Source organism: Bombina bombina, chromosome 4 (assembly GCF_027579735.1).
Source record: "Bombina bombina isolate aBomBom1 chromosome 4, aBomBom1.pri, whole genome shotgun sequence".
Classification (NCBI taxonomy): Eukaryota; Metazoa; Chordata; class Amphibia; order Anura; family Bombinatoridae; genus Bombina; species Bombina bombina.
The window spans coordinates 444,468,086-444,493,742 of record NC_069502.1 but is presented as its reverse complement, the minus strand read 5'-3'; the positions used below and the strand labels follow the sequence as shown (position 1 = coordinate 444,493,742).

General features: G+C 35.7%; 1 protein-coding gene across 1 annotated transcript in view; it reads right to left on the bottom strand.

Moving 5' to 3' along the window:
• The window catches only part of LOC128656406 (solute carrier family 12 member 9), a 455,098-nt gene that overhangs the window by 112,394 nt on the left and 317,047 nt on the right, over positions 1–25,657 (bottom strand). The window contains exon 8 of the mRNA XM_053710294.1: positions 24,113–24,195. Within this exon, the coding sequence (XP_053566269.1) occupies positions 24,113–24,195 (83 nt within the window). The remainder of the gene's footprint in view (positions 1–24,112; positions 24,196–25,657) is intronic.

Sequence of the window (25,657 nt, the reverse complement as noted above, 5' to 3'; positions counted from 1 at the left end):
ACTCATCTTTATACTGCGTGTCTGCTGTATATCCATCAGATAGTCCCTGGGGGCTCTTTGGAGCAAATCCAACAAGCATGCTTCCAGCTTTATAAGAATGCTATCCATGCGAGTCGTCAGGTCATGTTCTCTCTCAGCCGCCATATTTTATTTCACAAGAAGGTATTTGTTAGTCCTAAGTCCTCTGTTAAAGTTAATGTTTCTTTTCCAAATTCTCCTCAGAGGTATGCAAGGTGGTAGTATGCTGCTCGTGATCCTGACCCCGGCAAAATACCTTGGCTAACCAAGGGGGGGAAACGCTGCCTGCAATGAGCCGCCGCTCCAGGCCTTATTTGTCCAATCTCGTGATCCGGCGTCAAGAATACAGCAAGTAGCTTAAATATTGATTTAATATAGAGTATCTCCGTGATATTAGCTGTTAGTTTGATATTTGTGCTGTAAAAGGTTTCCCGTATCGGCGGATGTAGGATTTTCAGCCGGAGCTCTAAGAATCTGCGGCAATTACAGACCGCTGCTAGGACACGCCCCCCTACATTTCTGCTTTTTTAAATAAAGATAGCAAAAGAACTAAGAACAATTGATAATAGGAGGAAATTAGAAAGTTGCTTAAAATCGCATTTTCTATCTGAATCATGAAAGAAAACAATTGGGTTTAGTATCCATTTAAGTTTATGTTTGTTTACATGTTGTTGTACATGATCTTTAGTTGGTAAACTAGTATTTGCAAATCTGGAGATTACAAATTAGATTGAATAACACCCTAAAGAGTGGGTGTAACTATGGAAACCATCGGTGGGTGGGGACTTTTTTTCAGTAACCTACTTATTTGATTAATAACCAGCTAACTGCTTATTTGATTGCTCTGCTGCAAAGTACCCTTGGTTCTTGTTTTTTTTTTTTTTATTTCTTCTTCATATGATGAAAACGACAAACCTTGGAGTGATGCTGCGTTGTATAAACGTATGGACCCTCTGTTCTTTGTGCTTAAAGGGCTGCTCATAAGTGATTATAATTGCCCCTGGTATGACTTCATAAATGAAATATATTTAATGACAGACAATTAAAAGAAAATGTCCTACATGTTTAAAGAATGTTTTTTTTTAAACTAAAAAGTAAGAGATTGACACATTAAAGGGTCATGAAACCCACATTTTTTCTTTCATGATTTAGAAAGAGCATGCAATTTTAAACAACTTTCTACTTTACTTCCATTATCTAATTTATTTTATTGTCTTGGGGGTCGATCCGATATAGATCATAGTTTGCGGCGCAAGCGAGGGAACCCGCGTCGCCCGCAGTTTCAGCTCGCAACTCGAGCTATCCCATATACTGCGCCGTCAGATGCTAAAGTCTGCGCAAGTACAAATTTCTGGCGTCGCCAGTGACTTACGGCACGTTAGAAACTGCCGGCGCCTACAAAACCTGACTAAAGTCTAAATCACCCGCACTGTCTAACACGCCTCCCTAACATAGCCCGACAAATCTAACACGCCTCCCTAACATAGCCCGACACGTCTAACCCTCTATCCGCCAATCGGAATTAAGGTAGAAAAATCTGATTGGCTGATTCAATCAGCCAATCAGATTTTTCTACCTTAATTCCGATTGGCTGATAGAATCCTATCAGCCAATCGGAATTTGACGGACGCCATCTTGGATGACGTCATTTAGAGGAACCTCATTCGCCGGGAAGTCGTCGTGCCGGAAGGATGCTCCGCTGCGGAGGAGCGAAGGAAGAAGATTGAAGATGCCGATTTGCTTGAAGACATCGCCGATGGAAGAAGACTCTCTGCCGCTTGCTGGAACACATCGCCCGGATGGAAGAAGACTTCACTGCCGCTTGCTGGAACACATCGCCCAGATCGGATGAGGAGTTCGGCCCGGTGTGGTGAAGACAAGGTAGGGAGATCTTCAGGGGGGTAGTGTTAGGTTTATTTAAGGGGGGTTTGGGTTAGATTAGGGGTATGTGGGTGGTGGGTTGTAATGTTGGGGGGTGGTATTGTGTTTTTTTTGCAGGCAAAAGAGCAGTTTTCTTTGGGGCATGCCCCCACAAAAGGCCCTTTTAAGGGCTGGTAAGGTAAAAGAGCTTTGAACTTTTTTTAATTTAGAATAGGGTAGGGAATTTTTTTATTTTGGGCGGCTTTATTATTTTATTAGCGGGCTTAGAATAGGTGTAATTAGCTTAAAAATCTTGTAATCTTTTTATTATTTTTTGTAATTTAGTGTTTGTTTGTTTTTGTAATTTAGTTTAGTTTATTTAATTGTATTTTTAGATAGATAATTGTAGTTTCTTTAATTTATTGATAGTGTAGGTGTATTTGTAACTTAGGTTAGGATTTATTTTACAGGTAATTGGGTAATTATTTTAACTAGGTAGCTATTAAATAGTTAATAACTATTTAATAGCTATTATACCTAGTTAAAATAATTAACAATTTACCTGTAAAATAAATATAAACCCTAACATAGCTATAATGTAATTATTAATTATATTGTAGCTATCTTAGGGTTTATTTTATAGGTAAGTATTTAGATTTAAATAGGAATATTTTAGTTTATAATATGAATTAGATTTATTTAATAAGAATTTAGTTAGGGGTGTTAGGGTTAGATAGAGTTAATATACTATAGTAACTATATTAACTATATTAACCCTAATATAATTAGGGTTAATATAGTTAATATATATAATGTAATAACTATATTAACTATAATATACTTAGGGTTAATATAGATAATATAGCTGGCGGCGGGGTAGGTAGATTAAATTAGGGGTTAATAATTTTAATATAGATGGCGGCGGTGTATTGGGTTCACATTAGGGGATAGATCAGTTAGATGGTGGCGGTTTTAGGGGCTCACAGTAGGGGGTTAGTTTATGTAGATGGCGGCGGTTTAGGGGTTAAATACTTTATTAGGGATTGCGGCGGGGGATCGCGGTTGACAGGGAGATAGACATTGCGCATGCGTTAGGTGTTAGGTTTATTTAGCAGCCAGTTTAGGGAGTTACGGGGCTCCAATAGTCAGCGTAAGGCTTCTTACGGCTGCTTTTTGTGGCAAGGTGAAAATGGAGTAAGATTTCTCCATTTTCGCCACGTAAGTCCTTACGCTGTATATTGGATACCAAATTGCGCGGGTTTGGTATACCTGCCTATGGCCCAAAAAACTACGGGCGACGGCAGAAATATACGCGCGTAACTTCTAGGTTACGCCGTATATAGGATACCAAACCCGCGCAAATATTGGCGTTGCCGACTTTTGCGGGCAACGATTTTTATCGGTTTGACCCCAGATATTCTTTGCTGAAATGCAATCTAGATAGTCTCAGAGGCTCAGTAGCTGCTGATTGGTTGCTGCACATAGAAGCCTCATGTGATTGGCTCACCCATGTGCATGTCTTTTGTCTTCAACTATAGATATCTAAAAAATGAAGCAAAATAAATAATAGAAGTTAATTGTAATGTTGTTTAAATTTGTTTTCTCTATCTTAATCAAGAAAGAAAATTGTTGGGTTTAGTTTCCCTTTAAGTACACCAAAGGACCTCTATCTTCAGCCTACTTGCTAAGATTGAGAGTGTAATCAAGAAATATAGAACATTAAAGGGACAGTCTACACCAGAATTTTTATTGTTTTAAAAGATAGATAATCCCTTTATTACCCATTCCCCAGTTTTGCATAACCAACACAGTTATAATAATATACTTTTTACCTCTGTGATTACCTTGTATCTAAGCCTCTGCAAGCTGCCCCTTTATTTCAGTTCTTTTGACAGACTTGCAGTTTAGCCAATCAGTGCCTGCTCCCAGATAACTTCACGTGCACGAGCACAGTGTTATCTATATGAAATACATGAACTAAAACCCTCTAGTGGTGAAAAACTGTTAAAATGCATTCTGAAAAGAGGTGGCCTTCAAGGTCTAAGAAATTAGCATATGAACCTCCTAGGTTAAGCTTTCAACTAAGAATACCAAGAGAACAAAGCAAAATTGGTGATAAAAGTAAATTGGAAAATTCTTTAAAATTACATGCTCTATCTGAATCATGAAAGTTTATTTTAGCCTAGACTGTCCCTTTAACTGTAGCTGCATACATTTGCTTTCCTATATACAATAGTAAAAATAATAGAAACTCTCTGTGAAAAAAAATCTTATTGAATATTGTATTGAACTCAATGCAATGAGAAGTTTACACACATTAGAATTCTTATTTCATATTTTATTTTCATCTATTGATGCTGAATTGCTCCCGATCCTCGCTGAATTGAACCAAATTAGATTATGATGCAAAAGAGATGTCTACTGGAAACACAATTTTACTAAACGTTTAATAAAAGAGCACAAGATGGTCCCATGCCGTATGTTAAAGTGCTGCACACAATGTGCTACATAGAGCCGTGGAAATAAAATGATTTATTATTTTGAAAACTACTTTAAAGGGGCAGTAAAGTCAAAATTAAACTTTCATGATTCACAAAGAACACTGGTTTTCAAACCTGCTCCCAGGCCTCTCTAACAGGAAAAATTTTCAGGATTAGCTTGGGTGAGAGCAGGTAAAATTACCATGTTTACTAATCAGCTGATTATTTCACCTGTGCTCTATTTCAGATATCCTCAAAATCTGGCCTGTTAGGGAGGCCGAGGAGAGGTTTGAAAACCAGTGAAATAGAGTATGCAATTTTAAAAATGTGTTCCAATTTACAATATCCTTTGTTGAAAATCATAGGTAAAAGCTCAGGAGCAGCAATTCACTACTGGGAGCTAGCTAATCCTTAAAGGGACAGTCAACACCAGAATTTTTGTTGTTTAAAAAGAAAGATAATCCCTTTATTACCCATTCCCAGTTTTGCATAACCAACACTGTTATATTAATACACTTTTTAGCTCTGTGATTACTTACTTTGTATCTAAGCTTCTGCAAACTGCTCCCTTATTTCAGTTCTTTTGATAGACTTGCATATTAGCCAATCAGTGCTCACTCTAGGGTAACTTCACGTGCATAAGCTCAATGTTATCTATAGAAAACACATGAACTTAAGCCCTCTAGTGGTCAAAATGCATTCAGATTAGAGGCAGTCTTCAAGGTCTAAGAAATTAGCATATGAACCTCCTAGAATTAGCTTTTAACTAAGAATACCAAGAGAACAAAGCAAAATTGGTGATAAAAGTAAATTGGAAAGTTGTTTAAAATTACATTCCTTATTTAAATCATGAAAGGTTTTTTTGGCTTGACTGTCCCTTTAAAGGCACCACATATATGCCTCTTGTCATTATCTCACTTGAAGTGTTTGACTAGATCACAATAGTCCTTTGCCGTTCCTTCAACATAGGATACCAACAGAATGAAGTGAATTAGTAAATTGGAAATATGTTTAAAAACTGTATGCTCTGTCTGAATCAAAAGAAAAAGATTGGGGTTTCATTTCCACATATTCCACATACTATTTATCAGCCCCACATTATGGTTTATGCAGTAAATAATAAACCATTAATCAAAAAGACCAGTATAAAAAGGCACTATTTACCTTGCTACTTTTTCTTAAAACTGTAGATATAGTCTGCCTGTGATATACATTTGTTTAGTGTTACTGACTAATATATACACAGTACTTTGATTTTCTGTATTTTAGCTTTGAAAGCAAATACATTGTTCTGTTTTCCCATGAAGGATATCAAGTCTATTTTAATGTGTGAGATTTTATAAGGAATACAGCAACATGTTCCTAGACACACTGGGTTGAGTGCTTGGTACTGGGTTAGCTGGAAGGAGAAGAGGAGAAAAATGCCTGAATAAATGAGCGAATTAATGTAAAAAGATAGCAGTGCCACTTTTTGTTTGGATGGATGGACTTGTTTAACCTAAGATGACACAAGTGATTTATCTTAGAGGTTCATGGCCATAACCTGTCACCCACAGACTCTGGCCTCAGCCATGCTGGGCCCTGATGATTATTTAACTAAATAAAGGTGCACCGAGTGCAGACGCCATCCATCTGAATAAAGTCATTCTCCTCCTGCTTACAATCCTATTTGTTAAAAAACCCAGCTCCTGTGCACTGGGATTTAGGGAGATAAGAGAAATTTCTCTCTCTAGGAAGGCATTGTCAGAGGCAGCATACAGAGCTGAATGTTTGCTGCATACAAACGAATCCAAATGTCTAACAGGAGCACAAGTGACCACCTACCTTTTTGTGCAATAAGACTGTGTATAAAATAATATCTTGAAAGCAATTTTATTGGATAGACAGCTTTCATAAAATACTTAAATGTATCTGTTATTTTACTGAAGCTTAAAGCTTGGTCCTGGTTAAGTCTCTCACTTTGTCACATAGGGTAATGACAGGGACACAAAGTACTCTGAGTGACAAAGCCAAGGTAGTCATATCACTTAGCACTAATCACAGTAGCTTGACAAGGAAACATTAAAACTGCTGCAGAATTGTGACAGAAAATCTGGTGCATTCCTACTTTAAAGGGATATCAAACAGTCTATCGTTGTAATATGTGTTATTTATCATTATAAGGATTTTACATTTTATTTCTTTTTTTATAACTTAAAGGGACATGCCACCCACATTTTTTCTTTTATGATTTAGAAAGAGAATGCAATTTTAAACATCTTTCTAATTTACTTATGTTATCTAATTTGTTTTATTCTCTTGATATTCTTTGATGAAAATCATATCTAGATATGCTCAGTAGCTGCTGATTGGTTGCTGCACATAGAAGCCTTGTGTGATTGGCTCACCATGTGCATTGCTTTTTCTTCAACTAAGGATATATAAAAAATGAAGCAAAATAAATAATGGAAGTAAATTGTAATGTTGTTTAAATTTCTATTCTCTATCTGAATCCTGAAAGAAAGATTTTGGGTTTAGTGGCAATTTAATTTGTGGGGGTTCCATTACTTCCTGTCTTAGCCCTACATCTGAGGTCTCTACAGGATGGCATATACAACTTCATGTCATAAATCATCTAGAGCAACATGAGCTGGTTTACTGTTCAGTGAATGCTAGTGAAACAGGAACTCCGTTTATTGCCCATGCTCAGAAGAGGCAAAATACAATTTAAAGGGACAGTCTACCATAGAATTGTTATTGTTTTAAAAGATAGATAATCCCTTTATTACCCATTCATCAGTATTCTGCACAACCAACACAGTTATATTAATACACTTTTTACCTCTGTGATTACCTTGTAGCTAAGGACCTTCTTCCAGCCCCCTGATCACGTGACTGTACTGTTTATTATCTATTGTCTTAAAGGGACAGTCAACCATAGAATTGTTATTGTTTTAAAAGATAGATAATCCCTTTATTACTCATTCCCCAGTTTTGCATAACCAACACAGTTATATTAATGTACTTTTTACCTTTGTGATTACCTTGTATCTAGGATCCTTCTTCCAGCCCCCTGATCTCATGACTGTGACTGTTTATTATCTATTCTCTTGCATTTAGCATTGTGTTGTGCTAGATCTTAAATAACTTTCTGTGCCTGAACACAGTGTTATCTATATAGCCCACGTGTACTTTCTGTCTCTGTGTTGAAAAGAGATTTAATAAGCATGTGATAAGAGGCAGCCCTCAAAGGCTTAGAAATTAGCATATGAGCCTACCTATGTTTAGTTTAAACTAAGAATACCAAGAGAAAAAAAGCAAATTTGATGATAAAAGTAAATTGGAAAGTTGATTAAAATTAAAAGTCCTCTCTGAATAATGAAAGTTTAATTTATACTAGACTGTCCCTTTAAGTTCTCAGCATGTCTGCTTTATTGTGTATCTATAGGCGGTGGCTACTCTGACAATTTCAATGTGTTCAGTTAAGTTGTTTTGCTGTGTGTTTCTTTTTATGTTTACTTTAACATATTTTTTTAACTAAGTGAGGACTGTTTCATATTCCTTTAAGTGGAAAGTTAACACAGTAAGATTTTATTATAAAAGGTTTAGTTGTACATAGCGTAAAACTTTACAATAAAGGTGCTTTATTTATTTTACCCCTCCCCTTTTCATGTAATTTAGCTCTGATTCTAAGAACTGAAAAAGCAAATTGCAGACTTCTCAAGGCTAACAGTGCTACACATATTTCACTAATTGGTGTTAACAGAGAAGAATTGCAAAACTGTGCACTCTGTATTAACGATATGACTGTGGCTAGCCTGGTCAGCTGCAGACTCCCCCAAATAAGGCAAGTGGTTGGTAAAATTTGGAAACTCAAAAACAGCTGCAGCAAACACAATGTTAATCTGTTTTAAAAATGATTAGACTTGGCTGCTATGTTCTTACAAGGTCTTTATTGTCACTTTACTGGTATGGTTCATGCATGCAAGCTGTGAACAATATTTATAAGTGTGCATGTGAGTATATATATATATATATATATATATGTGTGTGTATATGTGTGTATTTGTGTGTATTTGTGTGTATATGTGTGTATATGTGTGTATTTGTATATATATGTATGTATATTATCCTGTGATTAAACATTGCTCTTTAGCTGCACACAAGCAGGAAAGGAACGAGCGCAAGTGTGGGTGTGCAGTAGTGACCATCATGGTGAGTGTATATAGTAAATATTAGAAAGGGAACCAGGATCAGAATCAGCTGTATGTGGGGGTGTTTCATAGAAAAATAAATATTATTGCTATGTTCACCAAACTGTGTGCCAAATAAAGGGTTACTAGATGGAATTTAAATGCTCCCTGAGCTTCTTGTTCTCCCCATCACAAGTGCACAGCTGATACACTGGAGTTAATAGGATGGAAAAGTCTATTTTCATTTCTGGCACTTTGCATTTTGATTCACTGATCCACCCAGCTCACTTCTTTTACTAAACATGATTCATGCCGGCACAAACAGCTGTCGCATTAGTTTAGGCCATGAAGCCACTCATTGCAGCATCTCATCCTGATGTATCTGCTTGAACTTTGTATGTGTTTATAGGGCTAATAGGCTACAGGAGAGGGGTCTCCCAGGAGGGGACAAGTGAGACTTGACACCGGGTATCTGCCTTTCCTTATCAATCGCTTTTACTTTGGTCTTCATTATAGTTCTGCTCAGATATTTCTCTTTATCGATCTGATTGTCTTAAACTCTGGGATTATTTTTAATACTTCCATTTCACCTGTATAATAGATTAGACAAGCGTTGTCCTTGATGCAGATAAACATCTTAACATATCAATGAATATATCAAGGATGAAGAAAACAGTTCATTTTTGGCTCCTAGTTTTATTCAAAAGTATCTCTCTGAGTAACCGCTGCCCCCCTTTTATATTTTGTGTTCATCATGCAATAGATGTTTTTGAAATCATTATTTTCAGCTCACTCATTTTTAATTGGAGTATGATACTATGAATCGGAAAATAAAATATGTGACTTATTGTACAGTTATATTATACGGCTATAATGTATATAAACATATATATACATGCCTAAATATGTGTATGTATGAATGTATATATACAGTGCTCTCCACTAATATTGGCACCCTTGGTAAATTTGAGCAAAGAAGGCTGTGAAAAATTGTCTTTATTGTTTAACCTTTCATGGATATCAATCAATTGGAAACACAACGCAGGTTTATCCAAAAAAAATATCTTTGTTAAATAGGATCACAGCTGGAGAATTGCAGATGTTAGTTGCATCATCGAGTCAGATAGTCTCCAAAACTACAATCCAACGTCACCTACATCATCACAAGTTGTTTGGAAGGATTTCAAGACAAAAGCCTCTACGCTCATCCAAAATCAAACTCAAGAGTCTTGAGTTTGCCAGACACTAATGGAACTTCAAATGGGATTGGGTTCTATGGTCAGATGAAACCAAACTAGAGTTTTTTGGCAATAAACACTAGATGTGGATTTGGCAAGTAGCCATATGGAAAAGTATCTCATGTCTACGGTTAAATATGGTGGTGGCTCTTTAATGTTTTGGGGCTGTTTTGCTGTCAGAGGACTTTGACATTTTGCTAGGATACATGGCATCATGGACTCTATCAAATATCAACAGATATTAAATGAATCTGACTGCCTCTGCCAGAAAGCTTAAAATGGGTCGTGGTTGGATCTTCAATTTTCCAAAAGATACATCAAAATCAACACAAAAATAGTTAACTGACTACAAGATCAAGGTCCTGCCATGGCCATCCCAGTCCCCTGACTTGAACCACATAGAAAACCTGTGAGGTGAACTGAAGAGGAGAATCCAACGGCATCAACCTCAAAATTTGAAGGATCTGGAGAGATTCTGTATTGAGGAATGGTCTTGAATCCCTTGCCATGTATTATCCAACCTCATCAGGCATTATAAGAGAGGAATTAGAGCTGTTATCTTGACAAAAGGAGGTAGCACAAAGTATTAATTTAAAAGGGTACGAGATCAGAGTATATTTGTGTATTTTTTTTTAACAAAAGATCAAAAGGTTAAACAATGCCAATATCAGTAGAGGACACTGTATTTCTGTGTATTTTTTTGAACAAAAGATCAAAAGGTTAAACAATGCCAATATCAGTGGAGGACACTGTATATATATATATATATATATATATATATATATATATATATATATATATATATATACACACATGTGTGTTCATGTTTAAATGTGTATATATGTATTTATATACGTATATACACTTATAAACACACGTATACCACATATGTATATACACTTTGGAGCCCCTACCAAAATAATAACTTAAAACATGAAAAATGATTTTTATTCAATTTCAATATTTATTAATTTACTGTAAATATTTTACATTCCAATGTTCTTCAGATATACATATTTTAAAAAAAAATCAGTTATATATAGCAATATCTATTTAAAAATAAATAGAACATTTTCTTCTATGTGAAGAACATTGGAATTTAAAATATTCATAGCTACCTTCGGGTTAGTGCTGCAGGTTGAACATGATGCTGGGTTAGCGCACAAGAGATAAGTGTTAGGTTTAGTTTGCGTGCTTCATTAAAGTCTATGGGGAGAAGAAGTTAATCGGTAGCAATATTCAAAGTCCTTAATTAGCGTGCATTAGCTTTAGACTTGGCAGTGTTTGCGCGCAAGTGAACGCGATAAATCTTGCACCACTTGTAAACTGGCTCAAAATATGATAACCTATGTGGAACTGGGAGGAGGGAAAAAGAAGCATTGCATGTTACTCCATTGCTATTTGTTTTTGAAAGAGACAGAATCAACAATTCTCACAAATTACCCTGCATCTACTTAGGATTGGCTGGAAGTGTTAAGGGCACATGAAAGTCAAAATTAGACTTTTATGATTCAGATAGAGCTTGCAATTTTTAAGAGACTTTTCAATTTAATTATACTATCAAATTTACTATATTTTCTTGGTATACTTTGTTATAACGTATAAATAGGTAAGCTCCAATGCAGCAATCCACTTCTAGATGGTGATTGGTGCCTTCTTATGATTGGCTCACCAGATGTCTACAGGTTCTGTAGTGTTTGTAAATCTATGTTCTTTAGAAATACATCTGACACAGGGCTAGATAACGAGTGGAGCACAAATTTTTGCGCCTGAGCGATAAGGAATTTATTGCGAGGGTTTGCGCTCGTCGGGCTTACCGCTGGTATTACAAGTTGAAAGTAAACGCGTTCGCTTGAGCACAATCGTGATTTATGGTAGAATGATTACCGCAACTTCAGAACTCTGGTTAACTGTTTCGAGAAATGTCACAAAATACATTGAAAATACATTACAGAGTACACTTGCACTCATAATAACACCATATAATAAAAAATATTCAAAAACTATAATGTACATAAAAGTTATAAGAGCTTAAAGATATGAGATCTCAGGTGTAAGAAAAAAAAAATGGCAGGCAAAGAGCTTTAACATAGACATACATATATATACATGTCTAAAGTTGTATATGTATTTTATATATATATATATATATATATATATGTCTACATATGTGTAAAGATGTACTTATGTATTTATATGTGTATATATATGTATTTACAGACATATATACACATATAAACACATAAATACATATGTATAAACATAAAGACATATATATATATATATATATATATATATATATATATATATATATATATATATATATATATATATATATATATATATATATATATATATATATATAAACTGCAAAGTGTTCTCCCATTTAAATTGTTCCCAATTATTCATTTTACCTGCTGGAGTTTATTAAATTAAATTATTAAATTGTTTACATGTGGCTCCGTTACCCCTATTTTGTCCTTTGAAATGATTTAGGTTGTGGTTTCCCAACCTATACTGAAAGTTTTGATACTGGAGTCTCAGCTATTGAATAACCTAAGTCAGCAGAAGAAATTACACTCACAATGGGGTGCAGGATAGTTAAGTAATAAAATTATAATTTTCCATTGTTCTCTCTATGTATTAAAGGGGCATTATACACTCATTTTTTCTTTGCATAAATGTTTTGTAGATGATTTATTTATAAAGCCTATAAAGTTTGCTTTTTTTTTACAAATCTATACTTTTGCTTATTTTTAAAGAACATTGCTCTGATTTTCAGACTCCTAACCAAGCCCCAAAGTTTTATTTGAATACCGTCAGCTACCTTCTCCAGCTTGATTCTGTTTGTGTAAAGAGTCTTTTCATATGCAAAAGAAGGGGGAGGGGGGAGTGTCTTATTTCCCACTTGCAGGGGGCTTTCCAACTGCCTTTTCAACAGAGCTAAACTGAAAGCTTCTAAGTACGTTTTTAAACCATTTTATACTGGATTTTTATATCAGTATCTGTGCATCTTATTCTTTATAGTAGTGTCTATTACATGCAGTTATATGAAAAAGAGTGTATACTGTCCCTTTAAGCTTTAGTTTTCCAGACAATTATAAGATAAGGAAGCAAGTGTGTGTACACAAAGTAATAACATAATGAGATATATTACCTGAAGCTCAACCCATTGTAATAGGCTGTGGTATAAAAGCACAAAACCAGTTACTTCATATACACAAATAAACCTGAAAATGCAATTTCTCATACATTTTATACTTTATGCAGCTGGTATAACAAGTCATTGAAAATGTATTAAATATAAAAACAATTTTACAGTGTACTGTCCCTTTAAGTAGATGAAACATTTTTTTTACTATAAATATTTCACATTTCAATGTTCTGCACATAGTATTTGTAAGTATATCTGTATATATCTATACCTTTTTTTAATTTATATATATATATATATATATATATATATATATATATATATATATATATATATATATATATATATATATATATATAGTGTACCAAAATGCCATCATATATATGTAGAAATATGTATTTTTGAATATATAGAGCATATTCTTCTATGTAAAGAAAATTGGAATGTGAAATATTCATATTTTCATGTCGAGTTTGCTCAAATGAGAATATGTGATCGGGTTGCGCGAGAGTGGGTGTTTTTTGCATTTGTTGGGTTAGGGCAAAGGTGAAAGTAATTTACATTCAACTCGTAATACGAGTACAACCAAATGAGCGCAAAAAGCTTACTTCTAGCGCAATTAACACTCAAGCAGAAGCGTTAATTTGCGCTAACAGAGTCCATTTACAGTATATAGCAACTAACTCAGACACTTTATTTCCTTGCTCCCTACTCTGACAACGCTGTTCCTGTTCCTGCTTCAACATGCTGCTCTAGTGCTGATTTTAACTATGGCCTAGATTTGGTGTTTGGCGGTAGCCGTGAAAAACAGCGTTAGAGGCTCCTAACGCTGGTTTTAGGCTACCGCCGGTATTTGGAGTCAGTCAAAAAAGGGTCTAACGCTCACTTTTCAGCCGCAACTTTTCCATACCGCAGATCCCCTTACGTCAATTGCGTATCCTATCTTTTCAATGGGATCTTTCTAACTCCGGTATTTAGAGTTGTGGCTGAAGTGAGCGTTAGAAATCTAACGAGAAAACTCCAGCCGCAGAAAAAAGTCAGTAGTTAAGAGCTTTCTGGGCTAACGCCGGTTCATAAAGCTCTTAACTACTGTGCCCTAAAGTACACTAACACCCATAAACTACCTATGCACCCCTAAACCGAGGTCCCCCCACATCGCCGCCACTCGATTAAATTTTTTAACCCCTAATCTGCCGACCGCCACCTACGTTATACTTATGTACCCCTAATCTGCTGCCCCTAACACCACCGACCCCTATATTATATTTATTAACCCCTAATCTGCCCCCCACAACGTCTCCGCCAGCTACCTACACTTATTAACCCCTAATCTGCCGTCCACACGCCGCCGCCAGCTACATTATAGCTATGTACCCCTAATCTGCTGCCCCTAACACCGCCGACCCCTATATTATATTTATTAACCCCTAACCTGCCCCCCTCAACGTCGCCTCCACCTGCCTACACTTATTAACCCCTAATCTGCCGAGCGGATCTCACCGCTACTATAATAAAGTTATTAACCCCTAATCCGCCTCACTAACCCTATAATAAATAGTATTAACCCCTAATCTGCCCTCCCTAACATCGCCGACACCTAACTTCAAACATTAACCCCTAATCTGCCGACTGGAGCTCACCGCTATTCTAATAAATGTATTAACCCCTAAAGCTAAGTGTAACCCTAACACTAACACCCCCCTAACTTAAATATCATTTAAATCTAACGAAATTAATTAACTCTTATTAAATAAATTATTCCTATTTAAAGCTAAATACTTACCTGTAAAATAAATCCTAATATAGCTACAATATAAATTATAATTATATTATAGCTATTTTAGGATTTATATTTATTTTACAGGCAACTTTTTATTTATTTTAACCAGGTACAATAGCTATTAAATAGTTAAGAACTATTTAATAGCTACCTAGTTAAAATAATTACAAAATTACCTGTAAAATAAATCCTAACCTAAGTTACAATTAAACCTAACACTACACTATCAATAAATAAATTAAATAAAATACCTACAATTACCTACAATTAAACCTAACACTACACTATCAATACATTATTTAAATACAATACCTACAAATAACTACAATGAAATAAACTAACTAAAGTACAAAAAATAAAAAAGAACTAAGTTACAAAAAATAAAAAAATATTTACAAACATAAGAAAAATATTACAACAATTTTAAACTAATTACACCTACTCTAAGCCCCCTAATAAAATAACAAAGCCCCCCAAAATAAAAAATGCCCTACCCTATTCTAAATTACCAAAGTTCAAAGCTCTTTTACCTTACCAGCCCTGAACAGGGCCCTTTGCGGGGCATGCCCCAAGAAATTCAGCTCTTTTTCCCGTAAAAAAACACATACAATACCCCCCAACATTACAACCCACTACCCACATACCCCTAATCTAACCCAAACCCCCCTTAAATAAACCTAACACTAAGCCCCTGAAGATCTTCCTACCTTGTCTTCACCTCACCGGGTATCACACCGATCTGTCCTGGCTCCGATATCTTCATCTAAGCCCAAGCGGGGGTTAGACATCCATCATCCGACGGCTGAAGAAGTCCAGAAGAGGCTCCAAAGTCTTCATCCTATCCGGGAAGAAGAGTAGATCCGGACCAGCAACCATCTTCTTCCAAGCGGCATCTTCTATCTTCATCCGATGAGGACCGGCTCCATCTTGAAGACCTCCACCGCGGACCCATCTTCTTCCGACGACGACTTCCCGACGAATGACGGTTCCTTTAAGGGACGTCATCCAAGATGGCGTCCCTCGAATTCCGATTGGCTGATAGGATTCTATCAGCCAATAGAATGCGAGCTCAATCTGATTGGCTGATCGGATCAGCCAATCGGATTGAACTTGATTCTGATTGGCTGATTCCATCAGCCAATCAGAATTTTAGGGGTATGTGGGTGGTGGGTTGTAATGTTGGGGGGGGGTATTGTATGTGTTTTTTTACGGGAAAAAGAGCTGAATTTCTTGGGGCATGCCCCGCAAAGGGCCCTGTTCAGGGCTGGTATTGTAAAAGAGCTTTGAACTTTGGTAATTTAGAATAGGGTAGGGCATTTTTTATTTTGGGGGGCTTTGTTATTTTATTAGGGGGCTTAGAGTAGGTGTAATTAGTTTAAAATTGTTGTAATATTTTTCTTATGTTTGTAAATATTTTTTTATTTTTTGTACTTTAGTTAGTTTATTTCATTGTAGTTATTTGTAGGTATTGTATTTAATTAATTTATTGATAGTGTAGTGTTAGGTTTAATTGTAGGTATTTTATTTAATTAATTTATTGATAGTGTAGTGTTAGGTTTAATTGTAACTTAGGTTAGGATTTATTTTACAGGTAATTTTGTAATTATTTTAACTAGGTAGTTATTAAATAGTTCTTAACTATTTAATAGCTATTGTACCTGGTTAAAATAAATACAAAGTTACCTGTAAAATAAATATTAATCCTAAAATAGCTATAATATAATTATAATTTATATTGTAGCTATATTAGGATTTATTTTACAGGTAAGTATTTAGCTTTAAATAGGAATAATTTATTTAATAAGAGTTAATTAATTTCGTTAGATTTAAATGACATTTAAGTTAGGGGGGTGTTAGTGTTAGGGTTACACTTAGCTTTAGGGGTTAATAAATTTATTAGAATAGCAGTGAGCTCCAGTCGGCAGATTAGGGGTTAATGTTTGAAGTTAGGTGTCGGCGATGTTAGGGAGGGCAGATTAGGGGTTAATACTATTTATTATAGGGTTAGTGAGGCGGATTAGGGGTTAATAACTTTATTATAATAGCGGTGCGGTCCGGTCGGCAGATTAGGGGTTAATAAGTGTAGGCGACGTTGTGGGGGGCAGATTAGGGGTTAATTAATATAATATAGGGGTCGGCGGTGTTAGGCACAGCAGATTAGGGGTACATAGGGATAATGTAAGTAGCGGCAGTTTACGGAGCGGCAGATTAGGGGTTAATAATAATATGCAGGGGTCAGCGATAGCGGGGGCGGCAGAATAGGGGTTAATAAGTGTAAGGTTAGGGGTGTTTAGACTCGGGGTACATGTTAGAGTGTTAGGTGCAGACGTAGGAAGTGTTTCCCCATAGCAAACAATGGGGCTGCGTTAGGAGCTGAACGCGGCTTTTTTGCAGGTGTTAGGTTTTTTTTCAGCTCAAACAGCCCCATTGTTTCCTATGGGGGAATCGTGCACGAGCACGTTTTTGAAGCTGGCCGCGTCCGTAAGCAACTCTGGTATCGAGAGTTGCAGTGGCGTTAAATATGCTCTACGCTCCTTTTTTGGAGCCTAACGCAGCCATTCTGTGGACTCTCAATACCAGAGTTATTTTAAAGGTACGGCCAGAAAAAAGCCAGCGTTAGCTACGCGGGTCGTTACCGACAAAACTCTAAATCTAGCCGTATGTGTTTAAACCTTAGGCATTTGAGCACTTTCCTTTTTTTTGCACTTTTATATTTCTTTTACAAAGGGACAATATAGATTATAGCCTAAAAGACTGAAGAGCAACTTCAAGGCCTTTTCATCACAGTCCTAAGATTTTAGTTGTCAGTGAGCTCCTTTGACCATATCTTTAAATATCAGGCTGACCAAACTCTCAACATTTTCTCTAGTACACAGTTTCTCTGGTTACAGATAAAGCGGTGGATCACAATCTTGTGCATATTTTTGGAAGATTTCTGAACTTTGGACGGTATTGTCAGTGTGTTTTTCCAGTGATCACAACTAAAATACTTCTGCTGTTAAAACCCATGGTGATCAAAGGTTTAGCAATCCCATCACAAGCATTTATGTTGATTCATCTCTTACATAGTCAGGCTAACAGGTGACATAGGTACAATTAACCTGTTGTGCTACAAAACTAAAGAGGTATTTGTGTATCTGTTTGCTGACTTTGCTTTCTAATGTAATCCAATATGGTGGAGGTGATTTCAGTGTGTTTTACCCATTGTTGTACTCAGTAATAAGTTGAAAAAGTGCTGTCTGGGGTTTATTAAGTCCTTTTAGTTGTATATGAGAGACAATGGCCCCATAAACGTTTCATTCATTATTAAGAATTTGAATTAAGATCTAAAAACCCGGACTGGCACATGGGCTGCCAAAAACATTGAAAATGATTGATCGTGATCACATCAACATCAGAAATAGCTCATTGTGATCAAATCCAAAATGTAGTTGTTCGATTAAGTGAGATATGAAGACTGCATGTACTGTGCTATTTTTTGGAGAGCGTATCCTGAAGTACTCTACCCCTTAGCATGAAGGTCTATAATAATTTACTCTGCTACACCAATATAATTCTATATTCCTATTTATATGCATCTGTTTCCCCATCCTTCCTTCTGCTTGCCCCTCCCAACTCTTCAGGTTCCTTTCTGCCTCATCTCATGTTTGCTTTCAGATGTTTGCCCTTGATAGATAATCTGTTTAATGCTCCATCAAGGTAAGTGTGGCAGCTTTACATGCAGCCATAATGAAAAAGCAAGAATAAATAACAAGGCAGGTACATTGGCAGGGGCCAGCTGGAGCAAAGCGGCCAATTACCTCCTATAACGGGGAGCCATATATTAGCCGGGAATATCAGATGTAGGAAGAGTTTACGGCCGGTCTGTGAAGGACTAGAGAAGCCAATTTGTGTCTGAGTAACTCTTTGCAGATCCCTGTATTTTATTAATAAGGTTAGCGTAAAACCATATCTGGTTAGAAACTGACACTGCTGCAGTTAGTATACACTGGTCTGATAAACATAAAGAGTATTGTTGCCTTCTACCAGGTAAAAGACCTAAATGACTATTTCAGTAAACTAGAAGTTAAATTGCACAATATAATTATCACACAATGCAGAATGATAACGTTTTTATGTATGGAACTAGGAAACCAGGCAATTTTAAAGTTATTAAAATGTATTAAAAGCCGAGCAACCAAAACAGGCTACTGTGCAATGTGCTGCAGTCCTGTATTGCAGCTAAGGAGTAAAAGGAACAAAGAGGGTAATGAATACAGTCACACATTTCATCAGATTTTAAAAACAAAACAAAAAATATTGTGGCAATGCCTTCTCCTATATGACCTTAAACAGGGCAAACCTTAGCATTTGCGGGACCCTGGACAAGACACATTCCCAATATTCAGTCTATTTTTACAAACAAGAAAAAAAAAAAAAAATCTGCAAAGTGTAATTAAAAAAAGCTTTAATTATCATGTGATTTACAGCATTTAAATAAAAAGGGTTTTTTGAAATTGTAAAAAGGATTTACAAAAGAAGTAAAATAACTAGTTAAAGAAAAAGCTAAACCACAGATAGCCACTAGACTGTGGCATAGTAAAAGATATGAAATATCCAGCTAGATCAAAGGTTGCTAAGGAGTAGGTGAAGAAGCTATTGATAGAATAAACCTGGAATCAGTTAAAGACCAATGAAATAAAAATAAAAATAAGACAACCTCATCAGTTTTGAAATAGCGAGACATGACTTTTAGACAAGATACTTCACAGGGACAAGATATCTTTATGAGTTCTGCCCGCTTGTGCTAGCTTTAGATAAAAATCTACGACCTTTGATCAGAACATCCCAGAAAGCTCATGCACAGCCCCTCTTGTTCGCCTCTGTGAGGTTTCTGAGACGACTCTTGTTCTATTCAGTGAGACTACTTTATTAAAACAGGTATGCAAATATTTTACAATGGAATCATTTACCTAAGCCATTTAACAACTGTCTTTCATTGTGTATGGTGGTTATAATTACTGTTTTTTCTCATTGCTAGCAGTTTACATTTACATGTGTGAGATGTATTTAGGCATTTATAGTTGTTTATGCCAAGAATGTCTACTAATAAAATGCTGGAAAAGAAAGGTGAAGTGACCCTCACTGAATTTCAAACATGATCTCATCTTTACAATTGGACCCCTCGGCAGCCTAACAGAGGCTACAAATGTAGCACAGCACAGTACGGTAATTGACTGTATTGTACAAGTGCAGCAGATGCATAATAAAAAAACAATTTCAAAAGCATTTTGTCTGAATTTCAAATTATTTAGCGCTGCAGAATCTGTTGGCGCTCTACAAATAACCGATAATAATAGTAGCAGATTTTTTTTTATGACAAATTTCAGTTCAATTTTCCTCTCCCCTGCATCATACGACAGCCATCAGCCAATCACAAAATGTATATAACACATGCTCAGTAGGTGCTAGTTCCTCAGAAACTGTGCATATAAAAAGACTGCACACATTTTGACAATGGAAGTGAATTAGCGAAACCGTTGAGAATTGCATGCTCTAAATCATGAAAGTTTAATTTTGACTTTAGTGTTCCTTTAAAGTTTTTGGTTTGAAACAATGTGATATGATGTTTTATATCATTTATGTATGGTGACTTCATAGATTGTCATGCAGGATGGCCCACAACGTGCCCACAGCCCTTCATTGTTTCATTTTAAGGGACAGTATTCATCATGCCCACTGCCTGCTCAGACACGCTAATGGACCAAACCAGGAAACCACCCAAATGTTGGAAGGTATGAAGACCTAAAGGCTCATGAAAGTGACATCTGAAACGCACAGCAGCGCAAATATCTACAGAAGCATTTTTGCACAAGACATAGTAATCAGACGGTGTACATGTTTAAATGAAATTAAACACCTCTTGCTTTCGTGTACAATCGTGCTTGCCTAGCGCTCCATAGAGAGGCATACAAATAAATTCTGTAATCTGCAAATGCTGCACATCAAATAGCAGGTTTAGGGATTTGCAGCATTTTGAAACCTAAGTTACTGAGTTTGCTTATTGGCTTCTCTAGGGAGAGTGTGGAAAAGCACAATTTCTTCACAAAAGCAAGTTGTGTTTAATGTGCCTTTAAACGTTAGCATTTAGAAATGGAAGTATGTTATAAAAATGTTGCTAATGGTATTTGAAATGCAACTCATGAGGTTGCTGATGGGCCTCATTGTAAATTATGTTAAAACTTCCCTGAGCGCAGACTCGCCTATATCTTGCACAATTTCATTAGTGTGTGTTCCTGACATTGGCATCTATAGTTGTTTGAGGTGCACAATTCACAATGTCTGGCACATCAGATAAGAACACAGAAAAACAATAATTACAACTGCATATGGCAGCATTATACACTGTACAAATAGCTACCATGTAGTGTACCAGACTCATGCACACTAGCTACCTAGGTATGCTCTTCAACAAAGAGAAACAAAGTAAATTTTATAACAGAAGTAAACTGGAAAATGTTGTTAAAACTGTATGCTCTAACTGAACCGAAAAAAAAAAAAAAAAAAAATAGGTTTTATGTCACTTCAAACTTTTTATATTTAAATGGCCAGTCAAGTCCTAAATAAACTTTAATGATTCAAATAGGGCATGTACTTTTAAACAACTTTCCAATTTACTTTTATCACCAATTTTGCTTTGTTCTCTTGGTATTCTTAGTTGAAAGCTAAACCTAGGTAGGCTCATATGCTAACTTCTTAGACCTTAAAGGCTGTCTCTAATCTGGATGCATTTTGACAGTTTTTAACTACTAGAGGGCGTTAGTTCATGTGTGTCATATAGATACCATTGAGCTCACACACGTGAAGTTACCTAGGAGTCAGCAATGATTGGCTAAAATGCAAGTCTGTCAAAAGAACTGAAATAAGGGGGCAGTCTACAGAGGCTTAGATACAAGGTAATAACAGAGGTAAAAAGTATATTAATATAACTGTGTTGGTTATGCAAAACTGGGTAATGGGTAATAAAGGGTTTATCTATCTTTTTAAACAACAATTCTGGTGTTGACTATCCCTTTAAGTCTCAGAAAGTGTTTAGTGTATAAGTGTACAAAAAAAATCTATCATCTATCTATCTATATATCTATTAATCTTATTATGTCCTTAATAAAATATGTGTAATAAATATCTTCTCTCTAATGTCAGACGCCAAATCAAGACGTTTTTGAATAACGCAAATCACATTACTAAGAATGTCCTTGCAAATTCCCATCCTAACTCTCCTAAATAAATTTTATCTGAAGACAGTTTGACCACCAGTTTGTCAGGACAACCTGCCTGTGCATCTCTGATTTAGGTAATCAATGCCATTGTATGTGAAGTACAGGAGACGTCTGACAGATCTGTTCCAGGCACACAATGACCCACAGGCAGGAAGTAGATTATGATAGAAATTCAAATCAGTAATAAATACTACTATACAGCTTCATTTATTATTATGTAAAGTGATTTCAATAACCAAAATGTTGGGTCCACCCACAGGGATATACATCATTTTATTCACAAATACTGCATACAATGAAAAACTAGGTAGAAGACATGGAAAAAGCTCCACTAAGTTAATATAACAAATCTATTATGGCAGCACCTGTTAGCTTCCAGGAAGGAAGTGGGAGAGAATCACTCTCCCATCACAGAACCTAACAGCAAAATGCACAGAGACCAGTGAAAAACATCAAAGCTAGTTGTCTGCACACAAAAAATGCTTGGCAAATCAGTCAGAAAACAGAGGAGCCAGCCACATGTTTTTGCAAGGCAGACAAAAGTTTTTGTACAGAGATAAAAGTAAAAGAATATAAAAAAAAAATTAGGAGATAGGGTAAAAAAATCTAAAAGCTGTGACTCCATGGGTCATCAGTTTACAAGCCATTTAAAAAAACATACTATCTTTTATATAACGGATTTGGCAAATGCAGACTTGGCAATTCAGTGCCAAAAAACTTATCAATTTATGGGCTTCATGTGCATAAGCTGCTTTTAAGTAGTTGCGGGGAAGGTTTGCACATGTAAGAAACAGCGGTCATTAGACAACTGCTTCTTACACTCTTGGCGGATTGAAATTACCCTAAACACGCTTGATTTAGGTGATTGACAGAAAAATCACGCAAGAGAAGGGGGCGGAATTAGACACTTGCTTAAAGGGACACTGAACCCAAATTTTTTCTTTTGTAATTCAGAAAGAGCATGCAATTTTAAACAACTTTCTAATTTGCTCCTATTATCAATTTTTCTTCATTCTCTTGCTATCTTTATTTGAAAAATAAGGCATCTAAGCTTTTTTGGTTTCAGTACTCTGGACAGCACTTTTTTATTGGTGGATGAATTTATCCACCAATCAGCAAGGACAACCCAGGTTGTTCACCAAAAATGGGCCGGCATCTAAACTTACATTTGTGCATTTCAAATAAAGATACCAAGAGAATTAAGTAAATTTGATAATAGGAGTAAATTAGAAAGTTGCTTAAAATTGCATGCTCTATCTGAATCATGAAAGAAAAAAATTGGTTACAGTGTCCATTTAAAGGGACAGTAAAGTCAAAATTAAACTTTCAAGATTCAGATAGAGCACACAATTTGAAACAACTTTTTAATTAATTTCCATTAGCTAAATCATGTGCACAATATTTTTATATGCACACATTATGAGGCACAAGCTCCTACTGAGCATGTGCAATATTCACAGAATATATGAATATGCATTTTGTGATTGGCTGATGGCTGTCATGTGATACATTAAGAAGGAAAATGTAACTAACAGCAATTTGTCAGAAAAAAATCTACTAGTCATTTAAAAGGCAAACAAAGTGCTTTTGCATTGTATATTTATTATACATTTATTGATTATGATATTCTGCTGGGTGGTCCTTACGGTACAGCGGACGTACATGGTTTGATGCCTGTTTGTTGCGTAGCCATGTGGACAAGTTCCATATGGCTTCTGCCTGTGGGTCAAGTTGAGAACCTTTTACACACATTTCTTAGTAAATGTGCATGATGAGTGGGTATTACAGAAAAAGCAGTGTGTGACAGGTTTATCACAGAGAGTTGCAGATACAGGTAACTGTGCACATTAATTACTCAAATGGACATATATATATATATATATATATATATATATATATATATATATATATATATATATATATATATATATAATTATTATACTTTCATTAGATGCTTTTACTAGAAGCATTTTTACTTATTCAAGTGCATGAAAATATTCAATAGCAAAATGTTATGATGTGCATTTTCAAGTATTACTGGAATGTCCCTTTAAGTATTTAGACATATTTTTCTCTCTTTCTATACAATAGAGAATTATTATGACATGTTCCTTTTATTATCACAGATACATAAAAAAGGTAAGGACTTGCCTGAACAAGGAACCAGGAAATGATAACCGAAACCCATGGATTTCCTCCGCGAGATGTCTTCTTTGCTGGTATCAAGAGTTTTCCTGTTACAAACAAAAACATGATGTTAAGGGTGTATGATGTTAAAGGGACAGTCTACAATAGAATTGTTATAAGACAGATAATCCCTTTATTACCCATCCCCCAGTTTTGCTCTTTTTTCCTGTGATTACCTTGTATCTAAGAACCTTCTGACAGCCCCCTGATCACATGACTGTGACTATAAAATCTTTTTTTTTTTTTTTTTTTTTAATATTCTTTTTATTGAAGACAAAGAAATAAAACAATAAGGTTACATGCATATTATCTCAAAGCCATATAAACATGAGAATATACAGGAATGTAAAATTATACATATGCTAGATCTGTAGGAATGTTTATAATACACAAGCTTGCCAATGAAATGCATTCAAAATTCTCAAAGTAAGTTAAATATGAACAGTAGTTATGGCATATCTTTCACAATATGTAAATAGCGAATGGTCTTCATGTGTCTTCCTTATTTATTTTTTTTTATAACACAGCAAAACAAGTTTTTGTAATATATAAGTAGTATGATTAAATTGAAAATACTAAACTTAAAACTTGTAACTCAATTTGTAAGTGGAGCTTAACAGTTTCGCTTAACTAGGTAGGAGAAATAGAGTCAATTTTATGGTACAGTGAAAAGCTACACATAGAAAATAGATGGGGTAAGTTGCGGTACTAGTTAGAAAGACCGCATAGGTAGGCCTCCTTACCTAGGAGGTACATTATAAGGTAGTGGCGTGATATGGGGGGGAGGAGGTGGGAATTTAAATAAAATTAGATGAGCAAACAAACTACGATAGATCAAAGTATTATATCTATGCGGGGGACTAGGTGTGCATGGGCTAGGGCTGAGTTCTGCTCACTGAGACCCAAGAGTCTAAGCTGACGCAGGTTACAAGGGTTATGCAGCGCCAGTATTAAATATGCGGGCAAGAAAATATGTAGCTAGAAGCTAGCGCAGGACCAGCCTACGCCAGTAAACAGGATGTCCTGGTATAATAGTAATCTGCGCATAAAACAGGCATTTATACATCAAATAAAATCAATATTGAGATCACATATGTTAGTCGTGATTATACAACAGTTGTAAATGGAATATTGGAAACATGGCTAAAGCTCTACCATAAACGGAGTTATAAACAGTACTCAAGTGCAGTAATTTGCATTCTGATGGAAAACTATGTCCAAAATTATGCTATAGAGCCACAAATTTATAAGATATAGGCGTCCCGCCGCCCCGGCCGCAGGCAGCGGAACGTCACATACATAGACTGCAGACATAGAATTATGATATGATGAGGCGTTTAAAATATATTTATAGTATGGTAGGTGCAAATAAACAATAGGGGGCTTATATATGTAGTGCAATAAGCATGAAGAGGCAGAAGTTTGTTTAGTATAAGAGTCAAATTATCAAAATAGCACCCCATCATGGCAGTATCTGATTGCAAGCAACATAGTACTTTTGCTGCATAT